We start from the raw sequence: 13,969 nt of genomic DNA, 5'->3' as shown, positions 1-13,969 counted from the left end.
ATTACTTGGATTGCCACTCTGGTACTTAAACCTCCTTCCTGTGGTTTCAGATTGAAGCTCTGAAGTCTGTTTCAAAATCAGACCTGGTGACCTGGTTCCAAGCTCACAGAAGCAACAAGAAGAAAGTGCTCAGTGTACACGTGAGTGTGTGTCAGCTTCCACCCTGCCACCCTTTGCTGACCTCAGAAAGCCCAGTGAGGGTGCGGTAGAGGAGCTCCATAATCAAAACATGTAACGGGGTGGTTATCCTCACTCACTGTTCCTATTTTCTACATTTCTAATTATTATTGGCATTTGAATTGCGTTTAAGTATCTGTATTTAATTGTCAGGGCTGATAGAACACTGGAAGAAATCCAAGTTTATACAGGCTTAGAGCCAAATTTCTTTTTTGGTAACTTTCTTCCAGGTGGTTGGATATGGAAAACATGAAGGGGACTCGGAGGTTACAGCAGCTGTCGCAGAAGTACAGAATTCTTCATCTGGTGAAATACCTCATCTGATTTTCTTGCCCCCATCTTCTTTGATGACTAATGTTACTTCCATCAAAGACATCAAAGCTTACACATCAACTCTGAATGTTCTCCCTTACCATAAAATACTAAAATAAAACTGAGCCCTTGCCCTGCAGTGATGTGTAATACAGGTGCTTTCTGCAACATGAACATCACAAACCTGGGTTTACTAAACCAGGGCTGTAGCGGTAGCTGGGATGAGGTGCCCGTTCAGACATGAGGAAGCTGTTCTCAAGGAAGGTTCCAGCCAACTTTACTCATTAATCTCATTAAGAATAGGCACAGCCCTGCCACAGAGCTGGAGTGAGGGGAGAGTTCCCCCCCGCCACGGGGAAGATGCGATGTCCTCCTCTCCAGCTGCCTGCAGGGGTGGGCTGCACCTTTTCGTTCAGTCTGTCTTGTGCATCATTCCTGCAGCAGCTGCAGCTCGTCGGAGGAAGTATTCTGCGCTCCTCCCAGAGAGATACAGACTGGGGGGAGGGGGAAAAAAGCCTCAGGCTTCCATCTCACACAGGTTGGGGTTTGTTTTTTTTTTAGGTTTTTTGTATGTGTAACACAGACAAATTCAGATCAAATAAAAGCTAGATGTAACTGTGGCAAGAAAAATAGTTTGATTGCTACATACAGCTCCTTAATTACTCAACCCTTATTTAACTTTAAAGCAACAGCACAGAAATGCAAAGATTCCTGAAGTGCTAGGCGCTTCCAGAAAAATTCTGCTGCGAGTGGTGCAAGTTCTGCTCCTTTTGCTCGTTAATGAACCGCTTGAAGAAGCAGGTTGAGCTGCAAGGATTCCAGCTGGGAAAAAATAAAACCAATACATTTTACATAAAACAATTGATCATCACTCAGCTGAATAAAGTCTTGCTGCAAAGGTTTATTATGAAATAAATAAAAAGTCCATAAGATAAGTTTGAAAAATCTATTTTATGAAGCTTTAAGATGCATTGAGTAGAATTATCTATGGTTACATTTCAATCTCAAAATAACAAAGTTATTTTGGGCAAGACACTGAAATGCCAAAAATTTGATTATCATACAGGTGGAAGATAACATTTACGTAGCATTTTCTAACAAATTGTCCCATCAAAGGAATCCTCGTATTTACACACTGCAAACATCAGCTAGATTTAAATGACGTCTTGCATTTTGTTTCTCATTTTTTAAATATGTAGGACCCAGGAATATAATGCAACTGATACCAATGCCATGGCCTTCACAGTGGTTGTACAAAGTGTACACGCTTCACGGCCCAGATTCTCCCTGCTTTAGAAGCAGCAGTAACAGGGCTCCAAGAGCTGCCTTTGAAGCCCGAATACACCACCAGTATAGCAGAGTCCAGTATAAAGGTACTGCACAGCCAAGACGTTTCTTGTTTCGTTTAATTGCTTATCTGCATCAGTAAGTCCAGTATCCCTGAGATAGGAACCACTGTAGCTGGAGGGGTCAGCGTACGTGCTAACTGATGACTATCTTGGTATCAGATGTAAACTTTGCTAAGCCAAGGCTTGAATGTTTTCTGGTTTTACAACCCCCTTAATGTTTACTGGCAGCGAGTCGTTTCAGTAGCGGCTCATCGTAAACCCAGCATTCGCCATCTTCATGGAATAACTAGGAAAAAGAGAAGAGGGAATAATTGGATGTAAGCTTTTTATGACTCAGTTGGAAAGGAACCAATATGACAGGTTAGAGGGCATTTACACTGTTGGAATAAAGCTCACCCTTGTTTCCCACGAGGTCTCATTCTCCTTTCTGGCTCTGGCTTCAGCTCTCTGTCTTTCTTCGAGCGCGTGCTTTGCAGCTGTGGCTGCGTCGATGTCTCTAATTTTTAAGTTGTAGGTTACATCTTTCCATAAGCTTAAAAAGGAAATATGAATGGAGACCGCTTTAGAGAAGCAAAGTGCTACAAGGCTGTAGAAACATATTACTGGCTAATAATTAGCATCAATATTAGTCTGAATTAGGGTAGGTCTCACTTTATCCAAAGGGCAGACACCCCTCAATATATATTAACCACAGCTGCACTACTGCCAGGAGCACGGCGGCTGCAGCGAGGCTCTCCGGACCTCCCTGGGACATTTGGTCCCAACAGGGATGTGACCAGGGGCTCCTCTTCCCCTTCAAAACCCCAACCTGCTTGTACCTGGGCTCTCTCTGGCCACAAAGGCCAGCGCCGAGCCCGGCTGCCCACGGATAAGCTGGGTACTGCCAACTTGAGTCTAACGAAAACAAGTCTTAATTTGCCCATTTAACTAAAGTTCTTACCAGCGAGACTCAAAGTCGTCTTGGTCCTCCAATTTCCTTACCTTCTTCTTAATTGTAGGCATTTTCTTGGTATCTATAAAGACAGCATTCTCCTAGAGTGAGGTTTTTAAAAAAAGACAAAAACAAAACAAACCACAACTCAGTTCTTTATCTAGGCTTAAAATTTATATAGCCTCACACTCTAGTACACTGGTTGTCAGGAAATACATAAAAAGTCATCACTGGATTCTGTTCTTGCTATAAAAATCAAGTTACCTTAAGAATAAATTAACAAAGTAAATTTGGGACTTTTATCCCAAATTCAGCATTCCTGTGATCTTTTCGGGCAGCTTCACAGGAGTTCCCAACTATTAATGTTTATTTTAATAAAACCAAAAAGAAACCACCAAAAAAACCTTTGAAGCACAATCTTCCATTTCTGATGAAAACAAAAACAACCAAAGAAAAAAGAAAAAAAGCTGCTTTACCCCTGTGGTGTATTTTGCGTACATGACACCGTTCCATTCGCCTTCAATTGAGCAGAAGGGTTTCTTGTCATTAGGAGAACTAAACAGAAAGAAACAGTCATTTCTCAGTTGTGCTACAGTAGCTGAAAGACCCTGAAGGGTGAAACCTTTGTCCTAGTTGCTGCGGAGTCTGGTTTTTATCAGCCCTTAAAACACCCACCACCAATCCAGAAAAGATGCGGGTTCTGTTTACGAGTGAGAAGTTCTGCATTAGTAAGTTGGAAAAACCTTCAAAGGAAGTGCTGTTCTGGGGTAAGACGGGTCTTGCTTTAGGGCTACATTTAGACTTTAGGAAGCTAGTTACAGGCTTTCCAAACAGATTTAGTAGTAAGTTTAAGCTTAAAAAGGTTTTACAAATCCATAGCTTCTTCGCCAGACTACTGGGAAACAAAACACTGCTTCACAGACGACATCTATCAATGTGTGTCTAGAAATTACTTAAAACCAAGTTATAAACCTCATTTTGTCAGCATCCACTTACTGATGTCACAGCAGCTGTCCAAATAAGATGCAAATCCCCACTGAATTGTCTGCTCTGGGCATGTGCACAGGGTCTGACCAAAATCCATCAAACCACAGGTGTAAATAAATACGTCAAGGCCTGCAGCAGAACCGTTAATTAACAGCAGTATTGCAAGGCCCGCTTCAGGATTTTTAGTAGAGCTAATGCTGAAGACAGTCTGGATAATTCAGGAGTGAAAATTTAAGTTCCTTTTGGTAATCAGCATAGAATGTTTTAGAGCACGGCAAGGCAGGGTGGCAAGCCTATGCAGGTTCCCTCTCTCAAATTGTGGCTATAAAACGGCACCCTGTGACAGGCAGCCATGAGCTGAGTTACTGAGTGCAGCTCTTTCAGTATTTTACACTCCTGACTGTCTTGAAAAAACAGTCAGCATTTAAGTAGAGAGAAAAAAAAAAAAAAAAAAGAGGTTTAACTGAAGAAACTGGCTTACAAAATTTCAGCTGTAATTCTGTGCTTCTTTCCTCCATAAAATGGTTTTGTGTGGAAGACGATGGAAGCGTTATAACCTGTCTTTGAGCAATTAATACTGCATTCTCCACCAAGTTCTATCCATGGCACAGTGAGAATAGACCTGCAATTATAAATATGTGTATATTTGTAGCCTCTTAACTGATACATTTTAAGCATGAAATATTACAAGGCATTAAAAATGAAAATACCAAATAGAGCATTTACTTGCCTTCCATAACCATTAGGAAATGTCAAAATATAGTGTTCATCGTAATCTAGGCATGTGACACATCCTATTAAAGAAAAAACAGATTTAAAAAACACAAGCAAAACCTTTACAAAAAATAATATACTCAAATACTTCCGTTAAAAATGGGTACCATAAAAAGGAAAGGTGAAAAGCTTTATCTTTCATCGATGCGGGGAATGCCCAGCTTCTAGAAAAGGCAGGGCCAGCTGCATTTACATGAAAAACTGGGACCTAAGTGACTTCAGCGCACAAAGTGGGCAGAAGGAGTCTCCGATTCGTAGATATATAAGCTCTAGTTATGTAAATCCAAACATCCTTTACATTTAATAGGATTACTTTAGATAATTTCTGTAAGAATTCTAGCTGCAGAATACAAATTTCCCTTCCCTTGTTACATTTGCATGTACGTACCTTGCCCTATGTTATGAACCCCAATAGACATTCCCAGGAATTTTGACTTGGTCCATATGTGAGCATTGAACTGTATCCTCTTGCTAAAACACTCCGCGTAAAATGCTGAAACTGAAGAAAAAGGTATTTAAAATAGCAGCATAAGACATTAGTGCTGTTGTTTCCAGATTCATTCATCAGGAAATATCTCAAAAAGCCTCATACTTACGTGGCAACAGAGTTTGCAATTTTTTTCCCCACAAAAACAGTTCAGAGAGAAAACTTTCAGCTTTTAAATTTGGAGAGAAAATGTAAATCCAAGATTGACACCCAGAGCTGATTTGACTGTCTCTCCTGTCCATATGCCATCTCTATTAGCAAAGTTATTGTCAACTTACTTGGAGGATGATGAGACACCTGCTCTGCCACAAACGTTACACTGCTTTTGCTGACCCAAGGAACTGGTCCTTCTGAAACTGGCTCCTGCATGACAGGAAAGAGGATCTTCATCACTGACAGCGCTCACAAAACACTCAAAAGCTTCCAAGAGAAGTAGCTTCCATGTTTAAAGGCTTCTAAAAATGTATTGCAGTGATTTTAACTTAATTGTCAGTTTGCTGGTTTCATGGGGAATAACTCCTTACTCCTGAAACAATGACACTTTCTAAAGAATAAGAGTTTCTACTCTCTTGTTTTCCGGTATAAATGTACCTGGGGAGATGTTCCCAAATGAAACAGTTAAACTGAAAGAGCCATGTATAAACCTAATTACAAAATAGTATTTAAATCCACTTTATTTCTTATTAACTAATAAGAAATGGGTGGCAGAAATAGTTTTCCTCTTTGCTTCTGAGAAAGTCTGATATGCATATTAATAATGATCAGATTATATGTATCGTAAAACCATAAAACAACATTCACTTCCTGGGGCAAATAATGAAAAGTGGAATTCATCGTTAGAAGCAACGGAAGCACAAATATTGCCTTTATGCCAGCAAACAGAAGTCCAAACATTCACCTTGGGAACAAAAGAAAGATTTGAGCAAAGAAACAGGCTGGGGGGCAGGGGGAGAGGGGGCAAATTAAATGGAAAAAATACATACTTTATATCTAAACGATCACTAGTAGATATACTACACCGAGGCTACGTGAAGAATCTCACAACAGCACTTCCCACATCATCGTTTGCAACTTTCCAAGGTGAGAAGCCTGAACAAGGCGTTAGAAAAAACAACCCAAACCCAACAGTGACAAAAAAAATGCTGCACCAGGCTGCACTGCAAGTGCTAGAGCTTTCTCTGGCATCAGTGGGGCACTGTTGGCTGTGGTTCACACGGCGCGGAAGCCTGAGTAATCCTTCAGTCTCACTAAAAGCTCACACACTGGTAGGTGATGTCTCCCGATTACGAGAGTGGCACAACTGTTACTGTGTCCTTCACTCCACCGGACACACTCTGCTAAAGTACAAAAGGAAAAGTAGTGGCCAGACACAGATGTAGAACTAAAATACTATCCAAGCTCAGAATCCAGACCAGAAGTCTACAAAAAACATTTTAAAAGGTTAAATGTACGGGAGAAACTGCACTGCTTTCTAGGTTGTAACTGAGGAAAAGAAACGCTAGTGATAAAACCACCAGTGTTTAGAGAAATTATTTAAAAAAAAAATTTCAGAACTTTGGAAAGAAAGGAATTCATACCCGGTGCTACGAAACAAGGAAAGAGAACATTTTCATGTCAAATGATTCTTAAAAGACTTAATAGCTCAAATTTTGTTATACAAGATATTTCAAACTTCTATTCACAGAAAAGGAAGGAGGAAGGGGTGAAATCAGTTAAGAAATTGCCGTAGTTTGTCAATTTTGCTACTTAAACATAGCATAAGCCATTTCAGTCAGTAAATTATCAAAGCTTTGGCAATCACTCGCATGCATCAGAGACGCCAAAAAAAAAAAAAACATACCACAAGAAACTAACCATATCATCTTCACCTTCAGTGCCCGGTAATACCCAATGGCATCGGAAGATCTCGCCCAAAATGGGATTGTAAGGCTTTTTAGCAACTGACCCTTTTCTTCCTGCATGAAAAGCTGAGAGGTACCACTTAACCACTTGAACCATTCGCTCCTTTGGATCCTTCTGGTCACTAATGCTATATGCACCAAGAGAGAGAAGAGGACAGGCAAAATGAAATACAAGCAGGTACCTCAAATACAGGAAAGCGTTTTGGATGTTCAATTGTTTTACAACTAGAAGTTTGCCTACTTTGACTATTTTTCAAGTTCAGATCAAACCCCATGCAACATTCCTCAAAACCCACTGACTTTTAGCACCCACAAGGCCCATAAACAATATCAGAACCAGTTAATGCTCTACTTCAAAAGCCAAATACCTGACAAATAAGTCCGGATGTGCAAAAAAGTCAGCATACATTTCCAACAATGATCTTCTTTCTAGGATAAAAGTTGGAAGAACCACCTGGGTGAAGAAAAAACAACTCTTCTAGATCAAGAGAACTTTAACATCCCACACAAAAGCATTCCACTCATTAACTGTAAATAGCACACAAAGCACCCAAGGCTTCATCTGCCTGAAAGCTGATTGTGTTCTCAAACTTACCGATGAGTTCTGACATATGCAGGTCAGTTGGCATCTTTTAGAAAACCAAAGAGTTCAGAGGAACTGTCTCTTGTCTTACACCTATTCTAGTCCCACTTAGAGCACGTCCACTACGTGGCTGAGCTTATTACCAAAAGCTGTTCTTAGTTAATGCTGATTATTTGATTTCATCTATATGTACACTGTCAAATTTCAGTTATATATCCTGTGTGCCTCTCAAACACGAAGGTTCTCTCATCTCTGCTACTATTCTTCCCCAACAGCACCTGCAGGTTCCGTTCCTGTGGATCTGCTGCCTGCTGCAGTACAGACCACTGCTGGCAGCAGTGTTGATTGCTGTTGTTGACTTTAAAGTTGATGTAGACATGATGCGTGCTCCTGATGCTTCTTGGCAGTTTAATTTGAGATCAGTAATTTTCAAGTATTCCAGGAGTTCCCAAAACAGACATACTTTGCATCAATTCTTATTCAGGACTGTCAGAAATCTTCTGTAGTTTGCTTGTGACCTGCTGGCTGTTTCTCCACAAAGGTTTTAACTTTATCTTTTTCTTGTCTATTGTGAGTTCCAGACTGGGCAGTTAAAAGTCATCCAATTAAGGAAACTAATGATAGGATTGATTTCTCCTACTCTTTTCCAATCTGGAATTACTTGTTTAAATTTAACCGAGTTGCCTAGAAAGATCAACACCTTCAGAATGCTGTTCCTTCAACCTTAAGACAGACACCAACATGAATCACATTCATGGAAAATCCAGCTCTTTACTTGCCAGGCCTACATGTAGGGTTTTAAAATACACAAGCAACTTACTCAACAAGATCCCAATTAAGCAAAGCATTTCATTCTATGCCTTATTATTTATTTATGCTTTATTATTTTATTTATGTTTTATTGAACGTCACCATACACTGGGATCTTGTAGATCTCTGTTCTAGGAAGCTAAAGACATTATAAATATTCCTACTGCATGCAGAAACACTACTACTGCACACAGCATTCCTCTTACCTCAGCTTTGCAGGCACTCTAAGGATCAGGTTCAAAGAAAACAAACAGCTACTTTCCATAGCAAACTCTTTTCCCAAACAGATTTTAGCAGTTCGATACATTTATTCTGCATCCATTTTTCACTCCCAGTAATAATCCCAATTAAATAACGTGCTAAAGAGATTATAGCTTAACTAGCTTTCAGAACAAACAGTTAAATTACGTTAACATTGAACTGATTTACCCGGAATTCAGGGTTTAGTCCCTCTCCCTTCCCCATGAACAGTCAGCAAGTTTACCTTTGTTAGATCCATTCCTAATCTAACTTGTGACAACAGATGCATAATAACACTCTTATGTTCTTCCACTGATTCTCCTTCCCCATCATCATCTCGATCATCAGGAGGATCGAAGAGATCTAGAAAGACCAAATTGCTTTTGTTTTTCTCTAAACCTTCAGAGACAGATTGTATTTGATTTGCTGTCAAAAAGGTCTTATTTAAAAAACTAAAGTTTTTAAATCCTACAGTTCAACAACCTTCCATTAGCAAAGAAACAGTACAAATACCTTGGTTTATATATATATATATAAGATCATACATATATTGACACAGCTTGCATACAGATTGACAATCAATTAACACAAATAAATGGGAAGTTCACACAGTCCACTCACCAGCATCGTTTGTCCCATTAGACATGGAAGAATTGAGGGATTCTGTGGTATCTGGACGTTTCAGACTACTTCCCGTGCTGCTCCGAGTCAGGACTGCAGCAGACCCTGAAGAACTAAAGAAGAGTAATAAATTCTCACAATTCACAATGAACTAATTCAGACCAATTTACTATAATTTAATGTACACAGATGACAAATTTACTGGTAGACGTTAATATAAGTGCTGCACGCTAATTCATAGAAAACTTAAAATGAATTGTAGCTAAACAAGTGGGAAAGCCTGCAATCTAAGACAGTAACACCTGAAGGCATAAAACAACTGACTAATTCCTCTTTGAAATTTGTATAATCTCTTAAAATTAATTTTCTGCTTCAGAAAAAAAGAGTAACTAGATTTTGGGAAAAGGCAGTCAACTTCAAAAAATCTCTTTTAGTAGATGTGAGAGGGAAATGGCCATTTACCAAACACTGCAATGAATGCACATGAAAGACACCATGGTCTCAGATTATATTTGAGATGGTGGCTTCTCAAGTTTGGTTTATCTTAAGAGTTTTGTCAACATACACCTGATGGAATGGAAAGGAGCAGAAGAAAAAACCACATGCCTCAAGAAACCTGCTGGGGCAGGGGGTAATCTTATTCTGTTACACAGAATGGCTTGCCGGGGGCGGGGGCAGCCTATGTGGCTTACTCACTTATTTAGCTTAACTAACTTTTACAAGCAGACAAGCCATGCCCTTGTAGCTTACAGTTGCATTCAGCACGCACCGAGTACTTCAGGTACTTACTCCATACAACGCTTTGGGGAAGAACTGCTCTGATAGAATTCGTCAGCATCATAGAACTCATCCTCACTGCTTGAGTAAGAAAAATCTGGGACTGTATTTGGAGACAGGTTGACATGGCTTGGAGAGGTGAGGCTGCTGCTAGGTGCCGACTGCCCACTTCCTGTGGAGTATTAAAAATTAAAGACTAAATACAAAACCCCAAATTCTTTCAAAATCCACCTGTTCTAACTTACAAGCATGATTGTTCAAAGCAATAAAGACTAATGCAAACTCAGAAGGTACGGTATCTTGCAAAATTAGAAGGAATAATTAGTCTGTTCATACTGAGTTTCATTTAACAGCTATCAGAAAAGAGACCATGAGGAAAATCAGGAACACAGAACAACAGTAAACTATAAGGACATGTTTTCCCCAGTGTTGCGGATTAAAGGCAAAACAACAATGCTGAAAACCCGTATAGATTCATAGTATGATTTATATTGGGAAGCGTGTCTGGAAGTCATCTCGTCTACTCCCCACTAGAGGCCCAGGCAGCTCAAAAATTATACCAGTTTGTCCCAGATCATGTCTAGTCAGGTTTTAAAAATCTCTCAAGATGAAGAATCCACAATCTTTTTGGGGAACCTATTCCAAAGTTGGAACCACCTCATTATAAAACCAAACATTTTCTAATACCTACTTGGAATTTCTTTTCTTACAACAGATTGCCTCATCCTTTTGCTGTGCATCTTCAAGAGGAGCCCAGTTCTACCTTCTTTATACCCTCCCAAAAGTCGGCAGAAGACAGCAGCTACATCCCTCTTTAGCTTGATTTTCCTAAGGCTGAACAAATCCAGTTCTGTCAGTCTCTAAGTACATCACGGGCCTCAGCTTCCCAGTCTTGGTGGTCCACGTCTTTGTAGTGTGGAACCCAAAACTATACATAGTACTCAAGACATGGTCTCACAGATCCCAGAAAGAGAGGACAATCAATTCTCTTCATCTGCTCCTTACCCCCTCACTAGTCCAGCCCAGTATGCAGCAAAACCTTTGCCACCACAAGGACAGGCTGCTGACTCACGTTCTGCTTGTCGCTCACCAGGACCCCTGGCTCCTCTTCAGCCAGGCTGCAGCGCACACCATGCCGAGGGCAGGCTGAGGGCTATGCCCATCCTAGCTGAGCAGAGGACCTTGCATTTGCCTTCATCAAATTTCACGAGGTTTCTGGCAGCCTGCTTCCCCAGCCAGTCACAGCCCTCCTGCATGGCAGTACTGTCCTACCCACTGTTCTCAATTCGGCAAGCTCCATGTCCAGGTTATCAGAGATGTTAACCAGTATCGGACCCAGTATCAACCCCTGAGAAACACCAGTAGCCACCTGGTTGCCATTTGGACCTCACACAGCTGATCGCAAGCCTCAGGCCTGGCAGTCCAGCCAGTTTTCACTCGTGTTCTACTTACCTAAAACATCTTTTTCCAATTTATTTCCAATTCCACAAAACATACTTGTGACAAAATCTAATGAATCCAGTTTCTAAAATGGATTACATGAATCCTGTCTCAACACTTACTTGCTGTCCTTCAAAAGAGCCACCGCAATAAAGACAAACCAGGTTAACACCGACACAGACCTTTCGTGGAAGCCGATGCCGCAGCAGAGGTTATTAAGCAAACTTAGGTACTTACACAGACAACAATCACCAGAAACTAACTAGAACATGAGACGCATAGAACAAGACTAAGAAAAGGAACTTCCTGGCAGGAGAAAAAGCCAGCAGTGGTTTCCCTCATTTTTCACATTGGGACAAATGCTGGTTAACACAGGTATTAGTGTTCTGGGAAGGAACAGTAGTAATAAAGTAACAACACATCAGTTACACACAAGCTTAGAAAAAAACTTGGAAAGGAACTGAGAGAGTTTAGCATGACTGGACAATATAATCAATAGAACTGATCAACACAGACAAAAAAATATGCTAAGTAAGTAGCTATGGTTTTAAAAAAAAACACAAACAAAATATCATAGGACTTCTAAACAGATAATTACAGCAACTTTATGTATATAATAGCAATTTTTGCTTCAAAACATCTATTGTAGTTACAAAAAGCCCAAAGAATGCTATTATTTAAAGGAGAGAGGAGGGAATCAATGAATTAAAAACCCGACAGGCCACACATTATGTATGAACGCAAAGTTCTTGTGCTGATTACTACAAGATTGCAATGATGTGGAGAAGAAACCAAGTACAAAGTTGCAGGGCGGGGGGTGGGGGGAGGGAGAGCACAATAATGGATTTTAACACAACACTGAAACGTGTTGATTAGAAGCAAGGTGTAGGCCAATACATTGTTTTCTTAATAGCTAATTACATTAGGTTACAGGCAGTATATATTCAGGTTTTGTTTCCTGTACTTCAGTAAGACAATTAAACAGAACCATACCTGTACTATTTGGTGTTGGAGTCTGATTTCCAAGTGATGCTACCACAGGTCCCACTGGCAAAGAGGAAGGTCGCTGCTCCGACTTGCACAACTGAGCAGGTTCTAGGGGATATTTTTATAAATTAAACCCAAAATTCACATTTAAATATAAGAATTATAGTTTTGTTGGGAAAGAGATTCCACATATTTCACCTCACCTTCAAAAATTAAATGTTTTATAGAAAAGCCATTCAGACAGAAAAACATGTTTCTGCCATTGTTATCAGCTAGCTCCTTTTTGTTAAGGAAGGACGGCATTTAAAAAATTGCCATTATTTAGCTAGAAAGCACTTTTCTGAAAGTTATAGTTTCATTTATTTTATGAAAGTATATTAGAAATGTAAGCCAATAACTTAGAACAAGTGAAATATACCAGCTTATCCACAGAACTAGAGGCAGACAGACCTGATGGCTGAGGAAGCCCCGTGCCTCCCACTCCTTTCTCTGCCTTTGCACCACTGCAGCGAGTGTGCACTGGTACTGCCTACGTGACCCCAGAACTATCCACCATTATGCAGTCCCTCCATCCAGACTGCAGTTGCGCCCTGCTCGGCTCGTATTTCTGCTGAGGTTCTTTTTGTACACCATACCTGGAGGTATAACCGCTTGGGAAGGCATTGTGCTGATCACGGACTGTTCCAAAGGACTGGGCTGATATACTGCGTCAACCGGGTTTATAGTGCTCTGAGACAAAAGGAGGAAAAGCACATTTTTTCCTCAATACAAAAAAAAAAAACCCAACACAAATAAAGTATAGATAGCAAGAACATCATGAGCACAAGAAATGCCCAAATGCAAGACAGCAAATTCCTGAGAGTGAAAGTAAAACACGAATTGACAGTTGAGGACATGAGAAATACTTTCAAAGTGGTAATACCTTAATTCCTCGCACAGATTTTACACTACACTGAATTTGCTAGAGATTTGGATTGTCCTATAAAGAATTCTTATTTCCAGTTCTCTTCTGGTATTCCTTCCAATATCCATTAAAAAAATAACGCATGCAAAGAGTGAAAGTTAAATGCAAGTTATCTGGCAAAAATTAGGACAGGTAATATGTATTTTTAAAACTTTTTTTTTAATTAATTGATTTATCCAGACCATAGTAAATCAACCCATAAATTAAAACAAGAATCATCAGCATGCTCACAGCCATGAAGTGGCTTTACTGCCAAAATGCTTCCCAATGCAAGCTGACAGTTTTCAGTGTGTCTCCAGTAGAGGACATTTCAATCTACTTATGAACATGGGCACTTTGAAAAGTAAGCACCAATTCAACTCAACACTCAAAGTCACTGACTTCAGTATGTTCTTGGCTTTTATACAACAAGCCCCTTGGGAATTGCAATTACAATGTCTTTTAATCCAAACTAGCATGTTTTTGCCTTGCTTCACTGGCTTATAATTTAGTTATTATCTAAGCATTGTTTGCTATATATGTTTACACACAAACCCCAGAACTTCTACATTGTTCTGGGTTAAATGGAAAAAAGGCACATAAAAACCCTTTCCAAACAACTTGTAATTTAAAGCCATTGATCTATGTCA

General features: G+C 39.9%; 2 protein-coding genes across 4 annotated transcripts in view; one reads left to right on the top strand and one right to left on the bottom strand.

Moving 5' to 3' along the window:
• Positions 1 to 628, top strand: part of NRDC (nardilysin convertase) — a 28,463-nt gene extending 27,835 nt beyond the window's left edge. Inside the window, exons 30-31 of the mRNA XM_055724581.1 lie at positions 51 to 140; positions 408 to 628. Coding sequence (XP_055580556.1) covers positions 51 to 140; positions 408 to 608 — 291 coding nt within the window. The 3' untranslated portion in view covers positions 609 to 628. The remainder of the gene's footprint in view (positions 1 to 50; positions 141 to 407) is intronic.
• A 742-nt stretch (positions 629 to 1,370) lies between these two features.
• Positions 1,371 to 13,969, bottom strand: part of OSBPL9 (oxysterol binding protein like 9) — a 63,907-nt gene continuing 51,308 nt past the window's right edge. For all 3 annotated transcript variants that reach the window (XM_055724593.1, XM_055724594.1, XM_055724595.1), the window contains 15 exons: positions 13,012 to 13,105; positions 12,383 to 12,484; positions 9,962 to 10,121; positions 9,173 to 9,285; positions 8,796 to 8,914; positions 7,287 to 7,372; positions 6,872 to 7,046; positions 5,296 to 5,380; positions 4,919 to 5,029; positions 4,487 to 4,550; positions 4,238 to 4,378; positions 3,246 to 3,324; positions 2,779 to 2,870; positions 2,235 to 2,370; positions 1,371 to 2,124 (listed from right to left, as the gene is read on the bottom strand). In XM_055724593.1, coding sequence (XP_055580568.1) covers positions 2,050 to 2,124; positions 2,235 to 2,370; positions 2,779 to 2,870; positions 3,246 to 3,324; positions 4,238 to 4,378; positions 4,487 to 4,550; positions 4,919 to 5,029; positions 5,296 to 5,380; positions 6,872 to 7,046; positions 7,287 to 7,372; positions 8,796 to 8,914; positions 9,173 to 9,285; positions 9,962 to 10,121; positions 12,383 to 12,484; positions 13,012 to 13,105 — 1,632 coding nt within the window. In that variant the 3' untranslated portion in view covers positions 1,371 to 2,049. The remainder of the gene's footprint in view (positions 2,125 to 2,234; positions 2,371 to 2,778; positions 2,871 to 3,245; positions 3,325 to 4,237; positions 4,379 to 4,486; positions 4,551 to 4,918; positions 5,030 to 5,295; positions 5,381 to 6,871; positions 7,047 to 7,286; positions 7,373 to 8,795; positions 8,915 to 9,172; positions 9,286 to 9,961; positions 10,122 to 12,382; positions 12,485 to 13,011; positions 13,106 to 13,969) is intronic.

Source organism: Falco cherrug, chromosome 12 (genome assembly GCF_023634085.1).
Source record: "Falco cherrug isolate bFalChe1 chromosome 12, bFalChe1.pri, whole genome shotgun sequence".
NCBI classification, from domain to species: domain Eukaryota; kingdom Metazoa; phylum Chordata; class Aves; order Falconiformes; family Falconidae; genus Falco; species Falco cherrug.
The sequence above is the reverse complement of the archived record's forward strand: the minus strand, read 5'-3'. Positions and strand labels throughout refer to the sequence as shown.